The sequence below is a fragment of the Kogia breviceps genome, chromosome 15 (assembly GCF_026419965.1).
Source record: "Kogia breviceps isolate mKogBre1 chromosome 15, mKogBre1 haplotype 1, whole genome shotgun sequence".
Taxonomy (NCBI): domain Eukaryota; kingdom Metazoa; phylum Chordata; class Mammalia; order Artiodactyla; family Physeteridae; genus Kogia; species Kogia breviceps.
In genome coordinates this window covers 59,415,944-59,434,201 of record NC_081324.1, presented here as the reverse complement: position 1 = coordinate 59,434,201, position 18,258 = coordinate 59,415,944, and the positions used below count along the sequence as shown (strand labels likewise).

Here is an 18,258-nt window from a genome sequence, read left to right as displayed (position 1 = left end):
ACTGTCTTGATTACTGTAGCTTTGTAGTATAGCCTGAAGTCCGGGAGCCTGATTCCTCCAGCTCTGTTTTTCTTTCTCAAGATTGCTATAGCTATTCGGGATCTTTTGTGTTTGCATACAAATTGTGAAATTTTTTGTTCTAGTTCTGTGAAAAATGCCATTGGTTTGATAGGGATTGCACTGAATCTGTAGATTGCTTTGGGGAGTATAGTCATTTTCACAATGTTGACTCTTCCAATCCAAGAATATGGTATATCTCTCCATCTATTTGGATCATCTTTAATTTCTGGCATCAGTGTCTTATACTTTTCGGCATATAGGTCTTTTGTCTCCTTAGGTAAGTTTATTCCTAGGTATTTTATTCTTTTTGTTGCAGTGGTAAATGGGAATGTTTCTTAATTTCTCTTTCAGATTTTTCATCATTAGCGTATAGGAATGTAGGAGATTTCTGTGCATTAATTTTGTATCCTGCAACTTTACCAAATTCATTGATTAGCTCTAGTAGTTTTCTGGTAGCATCTTTAGGATTCTCTATGTATAATATCATGTCATCTGCAAACACTGACAGTTTTACTTCTTCTTTTCCGATTTGGATTCCTTTTATTTCTTTTTCTTCTCTGATTGCTGTGGCTAAAATTTCCAAAACTATGTTGAATAATAGTGGTGAGACTGGGCAACCTTGTCTTGTTCCTGATCTTAGAGGAAATGCTTTCAGTTTTTCACCATTGAGAACAATATTGGCTGGGGGTTTGTCATATATGGTCTTTATTATGTTGAGGGTTTGTCGAAAGCTTTTTCTGCATCTATTGAGATGATCATATGGTTTTTATCCTTCAATTTGTTAATATGGTGTATCACATTGATTAATTTGTATATATTGAAGAATATATACAAATTATATATATTATTATATATATTAATTTGTATATATTGAAGAATCCTTGCATTCCTGGGATAAACCCCACTTGGTCATGTGTATGACCTTTTAAATGTGCTGTTGGATTCTGTTTGCTAGTATTTTGTTGAGGATTTTTGCATTTATATTCATCAGTGATACTGGCCTGTAGTTTTGTGTTTTTTTGTGTGACATCTTTGTCTGGTTTTGGTATCAGAGTGATGGTGGCCGTGTAGAATGAGTTTGGGAGTGTTCCTCCCTCTGCTATATTTTGGAAGATTTTGAGAAGGAAAAGTGTTAGCTCTTCTCTACATGTTTGATATAATTCACCTGTGAAGCCATCTGGTCCTGGGCTTTTGTTTGTTGGAAGATTTTTAATCACAGTTTCAATTTAGTGCTTGTGACTGGTCTGTTTATCGTTTCTATTTCTTCCTGGTTCAGTCTTGAAAAGTTGTGATTTTCTAAGAATTTGTCAATTTCTTCCAGGTTGTCGTTTTATTGGCATATAGTTGCTTGTAGTAATCTCTCATGATCCTTTGTATTTCTGCAGTGTCAGTTGTTACTTCTCCTTTTTCAATTCTAATTCTGTTGATCTGAGTCTTCTCCCTTTTTTTTCTTGATGACGCTGGCTAATGGTTTATCAATTTTGTTTATCTTCTCAAAGAACCAGCTTTTAGTTTTTGTGATCTTTGCAATTTTTTCCCTTCATTTCCTTTTCATTTATTTCTGATCTGATACTTATGATTTCTTTCCTTCTGCTAACTTTGGGTTTCTTTTGTTCTTCCTCTAATTGCTTTAGGTGTAGGGTTAGGTTGTTTATTTGAGACGTTTCTTGTTTCTTGAGGTAGGATTTTATTGCTATAATCTTTCCTCTTAGAACTGCTTTTGCTGCATCCCACAGGTTTTGGGTGGTTGTGTTTTCATTGTCATTTGTTTCTAGGTATTTTGAAATTTCCTCTTTGATTTCTGCAGTGATCTCTTGGTTATTTAGTAGTGGATTGTTTAGCCTCCATGTGTTTGCATTTTTTACAGTTTTTTTCCTGTAACTGATATCTAGTCTTACAGTGTTGTGGTCAGAAAAGATACTTGATACAATTTCAATTTTCCTAAATTTACCAAGGCTTGATTTGTGACCCAAGATATGATCTATCCTGGAAAATGTTCCATAAGCACCTGAGAAGAAAGTGTATTCTGTTGTTTTTGGATGGAATGTCCTATAAATATTAAGTCCATATTGCTTAATGTGTCATTTAAAGCTTGTGTTTCCTTATTTATTTTCATTTTGGATGATCTGTCCATTGGTGAAAGTGGGGTGTTAATGTCCCCTACTATTATTGTGTTACTGTCAATTTCCCCTTTTATGGCTGTTAGCATTTGCCTTATGTATTGAGGTGCTACTATGTTGGGTGCATAAATATTTACAATTGTTATATCTTCTTCTTGGATCTATCCCTTGATTATTATATAGTGTCCTTCTTTGTCTCTCGTAATAGTCTTTATTTTAAAGTCTATTCTGTCTGATATGAGAATTGCTTCTCCAGCTTTCTTTTGATTTCCATTTGCATGGAATATCTTTTTCCATCCTGTCACTTTCAGTCTGTATGTGTCCCTAGGTCTGAAGTGGGTCTCTTGTAAACAGCATATATACAGGTCTTGTTTTTGTATCCATTCAGCCAGTCTGTGTCTTTTAGTTGGAGCATTTAATCCATTTACATTTAAGGTAATTATCGATATGTATGTTCCTATTACCATTTTCTTAATTGTTTGGGGTTTGTTATTGTAGGTGTTTTCCTTCTCTTGCGTCTCCTGCCTAGAGAAGTTCCTTTAACATTTGTTGTAAAGCTGGTTTGGTGGTGCTGAATTCTCTTAGCTTTTGCTTGTCTGTAAAGGTTTGAATTTCTACATCAAATCTGAATGATCCTTGTTGGGTAATCTTGGTTGTAGGTTTTTCCCTTTCATCACTTTAATTATGTCCTGCAACTCCCTTCTGGCTTGCAGAGTTTCTGCTGAAAGATCAGCTGTTAACCTTATGGGGATCCCCTTGTATGTTATTTGTTGCTTTTCCCTTGCTGCTTTCAATATTTTTTCTTTGTATTTAATTTTTGATAGTTTGTTTAATATGTGTGTTGGCATGTTTCTCCTTGGATTCATCCTGTATGGGGCTCTCTGTGCTTCCTGGACTTGATGGACTATTTCCTTTCCCATATTAGGGAAGTTTCCAACTATAATCTCTTCAAATATTTTCTCAGTCCCTTTCTTTTTCTCTTCTTCTTCTGGGACCCCTATAATTCGAATGTTGGTGCATTTAATGTTGTCACAGAGGTCTCTGAGAGTGTCCTCGATTCTTTTCATTCAATGACCCTGTCAGCCACGTGGCTACTAGTGTTGGAGGGTCTCCTGCAGAGCCAGGGGTGGCTGTGGCTCCCCAAAGGGACAAGGACACTGGCAGAAGTTCACATGGGATGATATCATATTTTCTTCTGTCCTGGTCAGGGGACAAAGATTTACTGCCCCACGAACACTGGGCTTTTCTGACGCTGCTTTGGCTTATAAACTATCACCTCCTTGGAACGTGAGACAGTTAACTCTGTCCTCTTTCCTCCACCATGAATTCAGAGTCATTCTTGCCATTCAAACGCTGACTGACCTGTGAGAGCACGAGCACTGCAGTCAGCAGGAAGACACGGGCCCTGCCCTCAGGCAACCGAGAATCTGGACTGGGCTGGAGAGACATCCAGTAAGTAAATTAATAATTTTTAAACACTAAGTGCCACGGAAGAAAGAAACAGGATGCTAAGATGAAGGGGGTTTTGGGGGCAGGGCCCATGCTCAACCATTCAGAATGGCCAGGGGAGCATCCCCTGAGGAGATGACAGTTAATTGAACTTGGGAAGGAGTCAGCCAGGCCAGGAGTCCGAGGAAGAACAGCATGAACTAAGCCCATGAAGCAGGAGCATTCCGGACACAGACGATGGACAGAAAGGAGGCCCCTGTGGCTGCAGCCCAGCCAGCGAGGTGGCGTGGTCCCTGGGGGGCTGGAGACGTGGTGGGGGCAATTCCCTGCAGCGCTCTGTACCCCAAGGGAGAAAGTGTGGAGACATACAACAGGGGCCTTTGAACAATTTTAAGTGTGAAGATAAAATGATCTGACTTCCCTTATAAAGAGATCACGTTGGCTGACAGGTGGAGGGTTGCTTTCTTGAAGGGGTACCAAAGGTAGTAGGGGTACCCCTGGGAGCCCCAGCAGAGGCTGCAGCACAGGTGAGAGAAGGCAGTGGCTTGGACCAAGGGTGGGGCCATGAAGAGAGAAATACATGAAAAGAATCGGCAGGTTTTAAAGCCAACATGAGCAGAAGTCAGTGATGGACTGGATGTGGGGATAGATGGAGGCACCAAGACAGGCTCCATGTTTGGGCTTGAGCAAAGGATGTCCTGCTTACTGAAATGGGATGGAATGAATGAGAAGTTAACTGTTGGGTGGGCATGTCAAGGTCGAGATGCCTGTGACAGTCAGGAGGACACACCGTGTAGGACATAGGGCTGGGAGATGAGAGGTCTGGGCTGGAAGTAGAGACCTGGGGGTGAGCAGCGTTGGAACAATACGGTTCAGGACTGGATGAGGTCCCTGGGGAAACTCTGATATTTAATATAGGGCAGAGAAGGAGAGCCAGAAAGCAGGGAGAAGCCAGAAGAGACAGCTGTCATAGAAATCAAAAGGACACCGTGTGTTAAGAAGGAAATGCTTTCAAAGATGCTGCTGGGAGTTTGAGACTGGAACCAAAAACATGTCCATCCATGTCTCGAGCTGGGGCTCCCATTCTACGTATCTGTAAAGCCTTCCCAAACCCGTCCTAACGATCACTGGATCTGCTCAACACCGGCTGTTGTGACTGTGTCCCTACCATCCATTCGGCAATAAATCATGGAGAGCTGTAAGAGTTCTTTGTAGTCTGAAATCGTGATTTAAACATGCCAAAGGAATTGGAACTTTTCATACAGTTGCCTCTTCTTTCTGAATAGTGATAGCTTATTCTTCTTTCTGATCCCACTGTGATCAGTAAATATTTGGCACTCAGTATATATTTTCCTAAAGACTCCGGGGAGAGCAGGTATGTGCACACACTCACACACATGCTCATGGTGCGGCAAGAAGGACGTTTGCTCTGCAAAGCAAAAAGCAAATGCATTATCAGAGGACTTGCTGTTTTACCAGTGCTGATGGGTTTGTCCTCGCCTCTAGCCATGGCCTTGCAGGATCAGCTAGACTGGGGTTCTTTCGGTCACCGTCCTTGACAATTTGTTAAAAAGTACAGATCCTCTCCCCAACCCATAACAAAGCACATATACGCTGCTCTTAAAAATCATGAATCCTCTCCCTCACCTCTAACAAATCCCTAATAAGCAACTATGTTGTGTCCAAGTGGAAAAAAAATGTCAGAAAGTTCATGGATTCCCTCTCAAACCCATCCAGAGTCCTGGGAGTCTGAATTCCAGGAATAAAAAGGTTCCTCGGGAACACGGTGAACTTGACCCTAGAACTCCGTTGCCTGCGCAGCTGATGGTCAGCAAGCATCTGTCCTCCTGAGCAGTACTTCTGAAGGGCACCCAGCTCCATGCTCACATCCAAATGCAACATGTACTTTCAGTATTTATTTTTTCACTGGTTCATTCAGCACATTTATTAAGTGCCTAGTAAGTACCAGGCCAAGGACGAGTGTCGGGAGACTCCCAGGAGGGAGGTCTGGGGCTGAGCTCACACTTGGCCATTTCGTTGGCTGAGGGCCAAGGTGATTCTAACGATGCCTCCATGGAGAACACTGATGGTCCAGGGTGGACCCAGGGGCTTGATGGGATGCCCACGTTGAAAGCAAACCGACACGCAGACGACATATGTGGGGTTAGATCAGGTGAGGTGCAGTCAGCTGCTCACATCGGATGACCTCTGATTGGCAGGTCAGTGCCTGAAACACTCCAGCATCATCTTCCCCTCCTCTAAGTCTCAAATTCTGGAGAACCAAAATGGAATAACACGTAATCTCTGACCACGAGGGGAATCCGTTTTCCAGGGAGTGAGAGTAGGCTGCAATGCCAGCCAGCCTTAAATACAGTCCTTCAACAGAGGGGCAAGCAATCAAAGGAAGCAACAAGTAAATCAGATTCCAGGGCACGCGAGAACCTAGGATGCTCCATGGAAAATTTCAAAATTTGACTGAAATGCTGAAAGATAAGCAGAAGTGCCATCGGAGGAGAACGGGGGGAGGTAGTCAGGAGGAAAGAAGCGGATAAGCAGAAGCAGGTGTGAAAAACCATCACGTTCATGGGGAAAAGAAAACTCCATACACATGGCTCATTCAGCTCCAGGAGAAAATCATGGGAGATGCAGTAACAAGTATCAAATGGGATGGTACCATGTATGGCCTTGAATACTGATAGCAAACAGGGCCCCTCAATTCTCCCTCTCTCCACCCTATGAACTGTCTCGGGGGAGGGTGATTCACTGAGCCCCACTCTCCAGGTGGGGGGTCTTGAGGTATTTTCAACTCTCCATTCGTCAACGGCCCAGTGGGCTGATGAGTCCAGACTGTTCTCCTTTCCTATGTGCCTGACAATCCTGCACACGCTGCAGCGAGGCAGACATTTGGTCCTCATTTCATTCTTTTCTATAATTAGCTGCTGATAGGACTGCTCACTTCTCGTAGAGGAGAGAGAGGATCTTTTATACTTTGTTCTCTTCTAATACCTTATACAGACGAAATGTTTTTTTCAAGAGCTTGTTGGTGTGTTACTCTCGTGACCAGCAGTTTGGAGTTGATTCACTAAGCAATCGAGAGCCATATAAAGTTAGTGAGGTACAATGAAAATACTGGGACATACATCCCCGTGCGTTTGGGAGTGTTACTGACTGAGAAACCTCCCTGAACAGGCTTGACGTGCAGTGTCTGAATTTTGATAGATATTCCCAAATTGTCTACATGAGAGGTTGCCAAACTGTATGTCCCCATCAACGGTCTGTGCACACAAATTTCACCACATCACCCCTTAACACTGGATTTGCACCAACTTCAACTTTCTGAAGTGTTTGTTTTATTTCATTTCTTAATCCTTGGTAAGGTTAGGTAGCTATCTTTTCATCTGCTTATGCCATTCAGATTTTTTTCCCTATAAATCAACTCCTTTTATTCTTCACCCATTTTTTTCTAATGGAGTGTTGTCCACTACTTATCAATCTGTATCAAGTGTGTTATAATTACAGCCACCAGCCAGTTGACTGCTACAAATGTTGAAAATAATTTCCCCCAAGTCTTCTGTTTGTATTTAGACTTTCCTTTGTGGCATTTTCTATCATTCAGAAGTTTAAATTCTTATATAACCAAATCTGTCAATCTTTTTAAAATGACTTCTGGGTTTTATGTCAAGATATATTACAAAAGCGTCTTCCTTATTTTTTTTATAGTGTTGCTATAGTTTAATTTTTGTGTTTAGTTCATGAACCTATTTGGCATTTATTTTTGTATGACGTGGAGGGGGTCTTATATGCATATTATTCTTGTAATAAAATGCTGGGTTTGCTAGCATTTATTAAATTTTATCCATGTATATTCATAAGTGCACTTGCACTATAAATTTCTACCTTGTAAAAATTTGGAAGCACATGTATCTAGTTGTTCATAGTAGTTACCTCTGAAAAGTGAATTTGGGAAGCAAAGACATTTTATTTTGAATACTTCCGTACTTAAAGTATCCTTCCAGAGAACAATACTGCATTTATAATTTGATAAAATAAAACTCTGGATAGCTATTGAGGAAAAGTGTAATTACCAGTCCCAGATTTTAGGAAGATGTCTCAGAAGAATGAAACGGCTGAGCAGGAGGTAAGGCATGAGAAGGGCTGGGGCTAGAACACAGGTGGGAACAAGAGGAAGGAAGGCTAGTTTGAGAAGGCTGAGGATGGGGAGGACAAAGAACTGAGGCCAGAAGGATGCTTTAGTGCCATCATTGCCATAACTCCTGGCAAAAGATGACACTGTCAGCATTTTCCAATCATTAATGATCTGGTGTATCTTTCTTAAGAGGTAAAGAGAGAACTTGAGAATAACGTGAACCCACAGCATGTTCACTTACAGCATTTAAAACATTCCTTCTGTTTTTTCTCCTCTCCTTCAAAAAACCATACAAGTGTGCTCCTCAAGAAACACCCATATCATTTATTACTAAGCTTTTTTCCAACTATGATAACGTATCTTGCCTTCCAGTTTTGACCTACAGTCAAATGTGTTTCCATGAATACACTGTTCCTAAGGTCTCAGTTTCCCTTTGGGCAACGGTTTTATTTCCTTAGCATGTCTGTCCCAGGGGACTGTGGTCCTCCAGGGAGGGGACTGGTCTGGTTCACCAGTAGCCCTGCACCAGGAGGAAGCTGGGTCTCCTGCAGACTCAGGTACAGGCTGGGTGAGCCCCAGGGTGCAGTGTGTTTTAGCCAAAGAGGAGCTCCCTGCACAGACACCATCTAAGGCCCACCTTGGGGAATCTGGAATGCCTTCCCTCCTACTTCTAGAAAACATGGAGAAAAGAAGAGAAAGATTGGACAGTCAGAAACTTATACTTAATCACTTAAGCCTGATTCACACATCTGGCATTTTCCCTTTGGTGCCTAGAAAAAACAACTGACCTGCTCTTCTTACCTATATCTTGAGTTTTAAAATGCTGATTTATGAGACATTCACACATCCCCTTTGTAGTAGCATTTAGATCAGTGCTCAGCTAGGAGGGACATCCTGGCTGCTGAAATCGGGGAGATTGATGGGTTCTGCTTTTCCTATTGTTTTCATATTAAAGTTACTTATTACACAAATATTATGCTCCATGGGATCAGAAAGAAAGGATCTCACCTTTATTTTCTGTCCATCTAATATCAACATCTGGCTTTCAGGAGAGGTGGACTGATTTCCTGGTACTTAATGTTGATTTCAAAGACTGTATCTTTTCTAGTAAAATATTCTGTTATCCTGAGGTAAGAATCCACAAAACAGAACTAAAAAAATGGTAATGGGGCCAAAAATATTAACTAAAAGATTCTGATCACTGAGAAAAAAAATGAACTTGTTTGATTTGATTATAAAAAAAAACTTTACAAAAGAGAGCCATGAATTTTCATGATTCTTTTACAACGAAGCAGCCAAGGAAAGCATCATAACTTAATGTGAAAATCAACTTTTTTTCTTTTCTCTTACTTTGTTTAGCTTTTGATGAACAACAATATATATATATATATTTTTTTGCATTTCAATACCAATTTTCAAAAGGTACAAGGAAACACAGCTGTGAGGTTAGTTGGGTTAGGGAAAGGGTTCACCAACGGTGACTGTCTGACAGCGAATCTACCCCAGTTTTGTCAGTAGCTCTAAAAGGTATTCAGGTAGAGGTCCCATAGGAAGAATGGCTGCGGATTTTAGAAACCTAACAACATATAATTTTGTTGAACTTGAAAAAAAATGCACCTGCTTGTTTCTATGACAATAGGCAGAGTGAAATCATGCTCATACAGATGTGATGATGACTGCCACCCCCGCTATTGCTGTTATTTTTTTCCCTGAACAAGTCATCGAATTCTTCTCTGCTATCTATCAGTAGACAAAACTATGTCACAGAAGTCTAAAGGCTGTTTAGCTAATGCTAAGAAACCAGAAGACATTATTCTGTTGTTATTCCCAAGACAATGTCTATCGACTCCACTAATTGGATCATCAGCGTTCTTCTATAATTCAGGAATAAAATATTTTAGAGCTGGCGAGAACAGTATGCCATGGTTGCCTCCTAAATAATGTATATGGCAGAACACTTATTGTTTTTAACAAATGTGATTTTTAAACTATATTATGGTGTGGCTTTCCATACAATAACATGTAATCTGGAAGCATCTAAATCATTGTGAATATACATCCTGAAATTATACATAATTCGAAAACTCATTTTTAATTTTTTTGCTTCTATTCAGTAACCATTATAACTATTAAAGGCATTCAACTTCTTAAAAGGCATGATGTTAATATGCATTTTTAAATACTAGATAGTCTAGCTATCATAGAAGTTACAGCAAAAATTAAATTACTAACAAATGTATATACTACCTCATATAAAGTGATGACACCATAGGTTTGAATTGGTTCTCGCCATTGAAGAAATATCTTCTCTTCAAAGGTACTTCCTTGGATGGATTCAGTAAGAACAGCACCTGGAACTAGAAGGGGGGAAAAAATCGATACATATTTAAGTAAACCAAAAACAAAATACATTTTTCTGGACTTGACAGGTTTTTAACTCTCTATTGAGGTGTAAGATTTTAATAGATATATTCCATTTTCTTACAAAAACCTCCAATTTAAAACCATTTTGTCTATACTGTCTTTATAAAGAAAAGAATTTCATCACATTTTCCTCCAAAAAGTTTGAATCAATTAGACAAAGCTCAGTATCATCTTGTAAATAAACTTTTTTATTCTTCAGAAATAAAGAAGGATGTGGAGCAATGCAAATTCCCACACATTGCTTGTGAGACCATAAATTGGTACAGCCACTTTGGAAAATAATTTGCCTGTATTCAGTAAAGTTAAAGAAGCACATGTCATACGACCCAATAATCCCACCTCAGGTATATTCCCTAGTAATATTCTTGCACATATGTACTAGGAGACATAGACTAGGATGTCAGCATAGTAGCATTTTAAAATAAAACTAATAAATTGGAGACAAAAAATAGTTTAAGAAATTAGTTTATATTCACTCAATAAAATACAAAAATGACTGAAAATCAATGACAGCTTTATACATCATCATGGATGAATTCTATAACCATAACACTGAGTGATAAAGGCATGTCAAAGAACAATATATATGAACTCCTGGACTTATATTTAATACGTCTATAAAAAGTACCCACAAAATAGAAGTTCTACAAAGATGTGATGTAGAAGAAATATTTTTAAAATATTTCATTTTATTTATTAATAATAAAACAGATTTGGGAAAGTTTGAAGCCATTTTTAAAACCTTAAGTATGTAACATCTTTTGATTAGTGAGAAAATCTAATTGACATAAGGGAAGATAGAAATGTACTTGCCAATTTTCTACAAAATAACGTATAATATTATTTTTAAAATATCATTTATCTCATATTCATTTAAATTAAGTTTTAGAGTATGCTTTATATGATACACAATTTAGTGTCTAGTGTGTCTATACTATTTATAAACTAGTATATCTGTGCTACCTACAAATATACATATACTTGGGGATGGTGCGATCAAACTTTTTGGTGACAGTGTGAGTAATCAAAAAGTGATTTGAGAGGACTCAGGCTTCTCAATTTAAAATTTACTAAAAAGCTACAGTATTAGGATATCATGATATTGGCATAAGGATAGACAGATAGATCAGTACAACTGAATTGAGAGTACAAAAATAAAGCTCCACATTTATAGTCAATTGATTTTTATCAAAAGTGTCAAGAAAATTCAGTGGGGTTAAAATAATTTTTCCAAGTGGTGCTAGGACAACTGGATATCCACATGTAAAAGGACGAAGCTGGTTTCCTACTTCACACCAAATACAAAAATTATACCAAAATAGATTAAAGAGCTAAATATAAGAGCTAAAACTACAAAACTCCTAGAAGAAAATATAGGTGTAAATATTCATGACATTGTATTAGGCAATGATTTCAAAGATATGACACCAAAAACAAAAATAACAAAAGAAAATATAGATAAACTGTATATCAGTAAAGTGAAAAGCTCTTGTGCTTCAAAGGGCACTCCCAGGAAAGTGAAAAGACAACACACAGAAAGGGAGAAAGCTTTTGCAAATCATGTATCTGTCAAGAGACTTGTATCTAAAATACATAAAGAACTGTGAAATCCCAATAAAAAGAAAAATAATCCAATTAAAAATGGGCAAAGGATCTGTATAAACAGCTCCTCCAAAAAAGATATACAAATGGCCAATAAACACATGAAAAGATGCTCAACATCATTAGCTAGCAGGAAAATGCACATCAAAACCACCGTGTGATAGCACTTCACACCCTCTAGAATGGCTATAATCCAAAGACAGATAATAACAAGTATTGGCAAGAATGTGGAGAAAATGGAACCCTCATACACTGCTGGTAGGAATGTAAAATCACAAAGCTACTTTGAAAACAGTCTGGCAGATCCTCAAATGGTTAAACACAGATAAATTTACCATATGACCCAGCAATTCCACCCTTACGTACATATCCAAAAGAGCTGAAAACACATGCTACTCAAAGGCTTGTACACAAATATTAAGAGGAGCATTATTCATAATAATTAAAAAGTAGAAACAACACAAATCAATTCATGACTGTATAAACATATCTCAATAAAGTTTAAAAGCTGGGGGCTAAAGAAATGTTTGGTTAGCTTGTGGAGGGTATGAATAGCCCTCTAAGGGTTGGTGAGATCTCCTCAGACTGGAAAGACTGACCAGAATTACAAAAGGACTCCTAGGCAATACACACTTGTTTAGTTGAGGGGCTACTTAAAGGTAGATCTAGGACATTTATATTGATAGTTATTCTAAACAGAACTAAGGAGAGTTTAAAAGAAAAAAAAATCACTGATTCAGATGGGGGGCCTGGGTTCTGATTTAAGACTTTCCAGTGAATAAACTGTGAAATTTGGGCAATTCACGGACCCTCCTTAGGTCTCAGTTGCCTCGTTTCCAAAATGAGGAAGTTGGAGTAAGTTGATCCCTAATGTCCAAACTCTTAAAAATATATAAATGGGAAAATAATCGTCTGTCTTAGGTTGAAGGAATTGATGTGAAACTACATCAAAGCAAAGAAACAAGGTATTTAAGAACTGATGACACTGGTGAGTTCTAAGAAAATTTGGATTCTGGGCTCTGAGACTAAAATGCTCATCACAATCAGAAGTTGGACTACGATGGGCCATGCCAGAGAAAGCTCTACTAAGTCTCGGCGTTCCCTGGTGGTGCAGTGGTTAAGAATCTACCTGCCAATGCAAGGGACTCAGGTTTGAGCCCTAGTCCAGGAAGATTCCACATGCTGCGGAGCAACTAAGCCCGTGCACCATAACTACTGAACCTGCAAGCCACAGCTACTGAGCACGTGAGCCACAACTACTGAAGCCCACGCACATAGAGCCCATGCTCCACAACAAAAGGGGCCACCAGAATGAGAAGCCCGCGCACTGCAACAAAGAGTAGCCCCCGCTCACTGCAACTAGAGAAAGCCTGCGCGCAGCAACGGAGACCCAACGCAGCCAAAAATAAATTTAAAAATAAATAAATAAAATAAAAATTTTTTAAAAAAAACTCTACTAAGTCTCTTCCTCTTGACCTTAAAGTGTTTATTTTGACGTCATCAGGTTCCTCACAGGATCAAGATAATTATGATGCATGTGTGGTTCTATTATTTTGTGATAATATTTCTGAATTGAAACTATTTAGTAATCTATGTACAGATGTAAAGAGGGTGAAAACTCAGAAAAAAACAAATCTTTGGTTTCATTCGATTAGTATAAATAAGAGTAAAATTAAAAAAAGAGAGATTGTCAAAATTACGTTGAACAGAGGATTTTTTTTTTTTTTTTTCAGTACACAGGTCTCTCACTGTTGTGGCCTCTCCTGTTGCAGAGCACAGGCTCCGGACGCGTAGGCTCAGCGGCCATGGCTCACGGGTCCAGCCGCTCCACGGCATGTGGGATCTTCCCAGACCGGGGCACGAACCCGTGTCCCCTGCATTGGCAGGCAGACTCTCAACCACTGCACCACCAGGGAAGCCCCCAGAGAATATTTTAAAAGGATGAATGTAATAAAATGTACTGGAGGGCTTGTAATCATGAAAATGTTAATAACAGGAAAACCTAAATGGGATTCATATAATTGTTGTTAGGTCAGGAACAGATCAAGTGAATTAAAATAAAATAGCAGAAGAGTTAGTTCAATTAGGGAAACTGGTACCTCACAGGAACTTAGGTCTGGTGCCTTTTTTAGAAGTTCTAGGAATTCATGATTTGGGATATAGAACCATAATATCTAAGTTTATGGAATTGAGCCCTATAGTGTCTAGTGACACTTTTAACAGTAATAAAAAGATAATTTTTTCCCACATATTTTCTGATGAAATAAATAATATTTCAATAAAAATATTATACTACAATAAAACTCACGATGTACAACAAATTGTAGCCTTTGTTAATGGCAGATAAGTAAAGTGACACTTCAATTCATTTTTCTTCAAGCTTCGTAGGTATTAACAATTTTTCTATTTCTGTCTTATTTGAAGTTGTTTTCTTCTTTTGCTCTCGTTAGGAAATATAATTTGAAATCAAAGTTTTTCTAATGAACTGGACTCCAGTGTGCTATGTAAACAAGAGATTTTTATTTGGAAGTAATGCATGCCCCAACTCCAGGGACTAGCAAGATAATTTAAACACACAAACGAAAAAGTGACTTATTGGGCTTTCCTGGTGGCGCAGTGGTTGAGAGTCCGCCTGCCGATGCAGGAGACGTGGGTTCGTGCCCCGGTCTGGGAAGATCCCACATGCCACGGAGCGGCTAGGCCCATGAGCCATGGCCGCTGAGCCTGCGCGTCCGGAGCCTGTGCTCCACAATAGGAGAGGCCACAACAGTGAGAGGCCTGCGTACCGCAAAAAAAAAAAAAAAAAGTGACTTATTTAACCTTATGTTTTAACAGCACTTAACAGAATTATTAGCTCATGTCAATTCGAAACCCAAAAGTATTGGTGAATTCATGCTTCAGCAAAACATCTCTCATCTCTAGAAACGACTGCACTTGACTTTCCTCTCTCATTGATGGAAACATTACTGTTGATTTAAGCCTGAATTAAATGATTATCAGCAAATTTTACTATTTTATTTAAAGACTAATAAGTACTTTGAGTGCTTATTACCTACTCAATACCATGCAAATTGCTATAGAAGAAAATTAGATGGCTTCTTCTCTCAAGTGGTTTACAGTTAAGAGGAAAAAATTATATATAACATAATGAGAGAACAAGAAACGGTCACGATGAGTTCCTCTGAATTCTTACAATAATAATAATAACGCTCACCTATTAACAGGCCCCTCTCTGCAGCTACAAATAGCACTCGATGGAAATGGCTTCTAACCCTAATATGCTGGAGAACTGTATTATTCTTGCTTCTCAGATGAGGAAATTAAGGCTCAGAGACTTAAAGATCTTGTCAAGTGCAAATGAGGTCAGAAGGATGAGAGAGGAATGAGGGTGAGAGAGTTGGAGACAGCTTCATAAAGGACCTGAACTTGAGGAGAACTTTGGAGGGTCATGGAGGAGATGGAATGTAGGCAGCCAGGTGGGGAGGATGTGCAGAGGAGGACAGACAGTGAGGGAGCACTCAGGATGCATGGAGTGTGGCAGCAGGACCAGCACCCAGGGCACGTCTCTGCAGGATGCACTGTCGGGGAGGAAAAGCTACCAGGTCTAGAGCCTGAGCCTGGAATACTGAGATATGGGTAAAGAGAGTCACTGACGGCTCTTGTGGAGAGAGTAACATGATGCAAATGTATTTTAGAGATTAGTTTAGGGAACGAGTAGAGGGCACTGGAATTGGACAAAGCTGGAACAATAAAAGGTTAGAAACTACTACAGAAATTTCAGCATAAAATCTGGGATATAGGTAGTGGAAGTTGAGAGAAAAGAACAATCTATTATCATATTATGTGAAGTAAGTCAGACAAAGACCAATATCACATGATATCACTTATATGTGGAATCTAAAAAAATGATACAAATGAACTTTTTGACAAAACAGAAATAGACCCACAGACATAGAAAACAAGCTTATGGTTACCATGGGGGAAAGGTAGGGGGCAGGGAAGAGATAAATTAGGAGTTTCGGATTAACAGATACACACTACTGTGTATAAAATAATCAATAAGGACCTACTGTAGGGCACAAGGAACTATACTCAATATCTTGTAATAACCTATAATGAAAAAGAATCTGAAAAAGAATATATATATATATAAATGAATCACTTTGCAGTAAGCCTAAAACTAACACAACACTGTAAATTAACTATACTTCAATTTAAAAAAGATTGTAAAAATATACCTCAAGGCAGAAAGATAGAATAGACAGTAATATCAATGTTTATATAAATAAGGCCTCTAGAATACTAATGATCATATTAGTAAGTACTTAGAAGTACTTTGGTGCATAGAAGTACAGGCCACAGTTTCTGGAACCAGACATCTGGGTTTACCATTCAATTTCTGACTCAGTTTCTTCATATGAAAAACAGAAATATAATAAAAATAATTAAGCCAAAAAAAGAACAATCTAATATTTTGGAAGTAGCAACAACAGGAGTTAAGACCAAATTAAATACAAAAATGCAGGGGAGGAGGGGGCCAGAAAAGACCTGCTGACAGTGCTGAAACTTTCTTGAGTCTCTCCTGGGAGACAAGGAAGAGCTGGAAGAAATAGCCATAGGGCTTCCATGCTCAGCCTAGACTGAGTGACTCATATCAAACTATACTTCTCACAAAAAAAACTGTAGTAAAACAACTACTTGAGAGCAACCAACACAGGCAGGACTTGAGGGGCTACAAAAAAGAAAAGAGAAGATGTGGTCGAGCTTCCCATTTACTCTGGCTGTTTCCATGTTTTTATTTTATAGCAATATGCCTGGTGTTGCATAGGTCATCAACACTCAAAAATACTTTGTCAGCTCTTTAAATGAAAAAATAGTGCTGTGATAAACATTTAACACATGTTACAATCAATAAAGAACATAATCAGCTGCTTGAAGAGAAAAAGGTGAAATCTGTTTTTTCCAGGAATAAGTAAGTGGCTCCCCAGGTTGTTTGCCACTCACTCTGATGCCTGGCAAATGAATTTTAAACCAAATATACGATAAACTACCACTGTATTTTATGTGCTACACGGATTCATTATTGTACATGAGAATCCCCTGTATAATCAGTGTAAAAGTACATTTATACCTATGCTATGGGATTCCAGGCATCATTTTACCATTTCAAATTATTTTAGAGGCTTAATGCAGTTGTGTATTTGCTTTTTTTGATGAGTTGCTGGTGACATGCACTGTCTATTTATTAAATTCTTGGTTAGTGAGGTCATATCTAATTACAGTACTGTTCCTATGGAAAAGCATGATCTATTACATGACCACTGACCTAATGAGGTAATTTCTCAGCACTGTGCTGAACATCAAGGGCAGCCTCTATTTGGGGCTGAATTTTTATCTGAACTATGAGAAATGTTTCAGAATGCCGTTTGAATAAGCTTTTCTTATAAATAATCGAATACCCGGAACAACACCTCTTCAGTCCAACATGATGATAAAACTTGAATGAAGAACTACTTAGAGCCATACAGAATTATCATATGTAGAAAAGTAATTATATGACTCATAAAAATTAAAATAACCTTCTGGATCTTTATTCCCTTTACCCCTTTTAATCAGTGCTTCAGTATACAGCAGCACAGATAACACATGTGTGTTATTCAATCCAGTAAGTAATTCTTCCTTCCGTTTTCAGTGTAAAGATCTCAATTAGAAAGAAACATGAGCTGCTTTTTAAAAAGACTGTATGTTTCCCATAAATATATCACTTGAAAGTACTCACGATCTTCATCCGTCTGTACTACGAGTTCTTGGCTCTCCTTCCGTCCCTCGGGATTCATGAGGATGAGTTTCACGCTGACGTTGGTGTAGGGGGAGAGGTTGGTAATGGTGTGTTGAGGGTGTGAGTTATCCGTGTCCCAGCTTACTTCTTCTCTCACTTGTTCCTGCCCCCCGACCTTGTAACAGTAGTGGACTGTGAGGTTGTAACTATGGCAACGAGTCACGTTATACCCAAATGGCTCCCAGCGGAGAGTGATTTGTCGAGATTTGACTTCGACGACTTCCAATTTTCTTGGGCCGCGCATGGGATCTAAGATGCAAAAGAAGGAAAAAGAGAACATAAGAGAAAAGAATAATAAAAGTTCCAGTAAAGCCCAGGTATCACAGATAATCCTCCTTATCCCCAGTATCTTGTCTTCTCTTCTTCCATATGAATAAAACACCTAAATCTTAGCTGGTCATGAGGCCACCCAGAATAAGGACTACAATTTCCAGTCTCTTCTGCAGTGAGGTCTGTCCTTCTAGCCAAGTTCTGGTGGATAACATACAACGTGAGACGTCAAGAATGGTTTCTGGGCAGGGTCACTGAAAGGAAGGGGCTCACCATCCTTGTTCCTCCTTCCTTCCTATTAGCTTGATTGAGGATAGGGTGGTCTCACGCTCATGCAGCCATGATGG

The 18,258-nt window shown here is 38.9% G+C and overlaps 1 protein-coding gene across 4 annotated transcripts in view; it reads right to left on the bottom strand.

Moving 5' to 3' along the window:
- Positions 1-18,258, bottom strand: part of PTPRM (protein tyrosine phosphatase receptor type M) — a 760,161-nt gene that overhangs the window by 294,172 nt on the left and 447,731 nt on the right. For all 4 annotated transcript variants that reach the window (XM_059041256.2, XM_059041252.2, XM_059041253.2 and 1 more), the window contains exons 8-9: positions 17,582-17,890; positions 10,024-10,133 (exon numbers count right to left, since the gene is read on the bottom strand). In XM_059041256.2, coding sequence (XP_058897239.1) covers positions 10,024-10,133; positions 17,582-17,890 — 419 coding nt within the window. The remainder of the gene's footprint in view (positions 1-10,023; positions 10,134-17,581; positions 17,891-18,258) is intronic.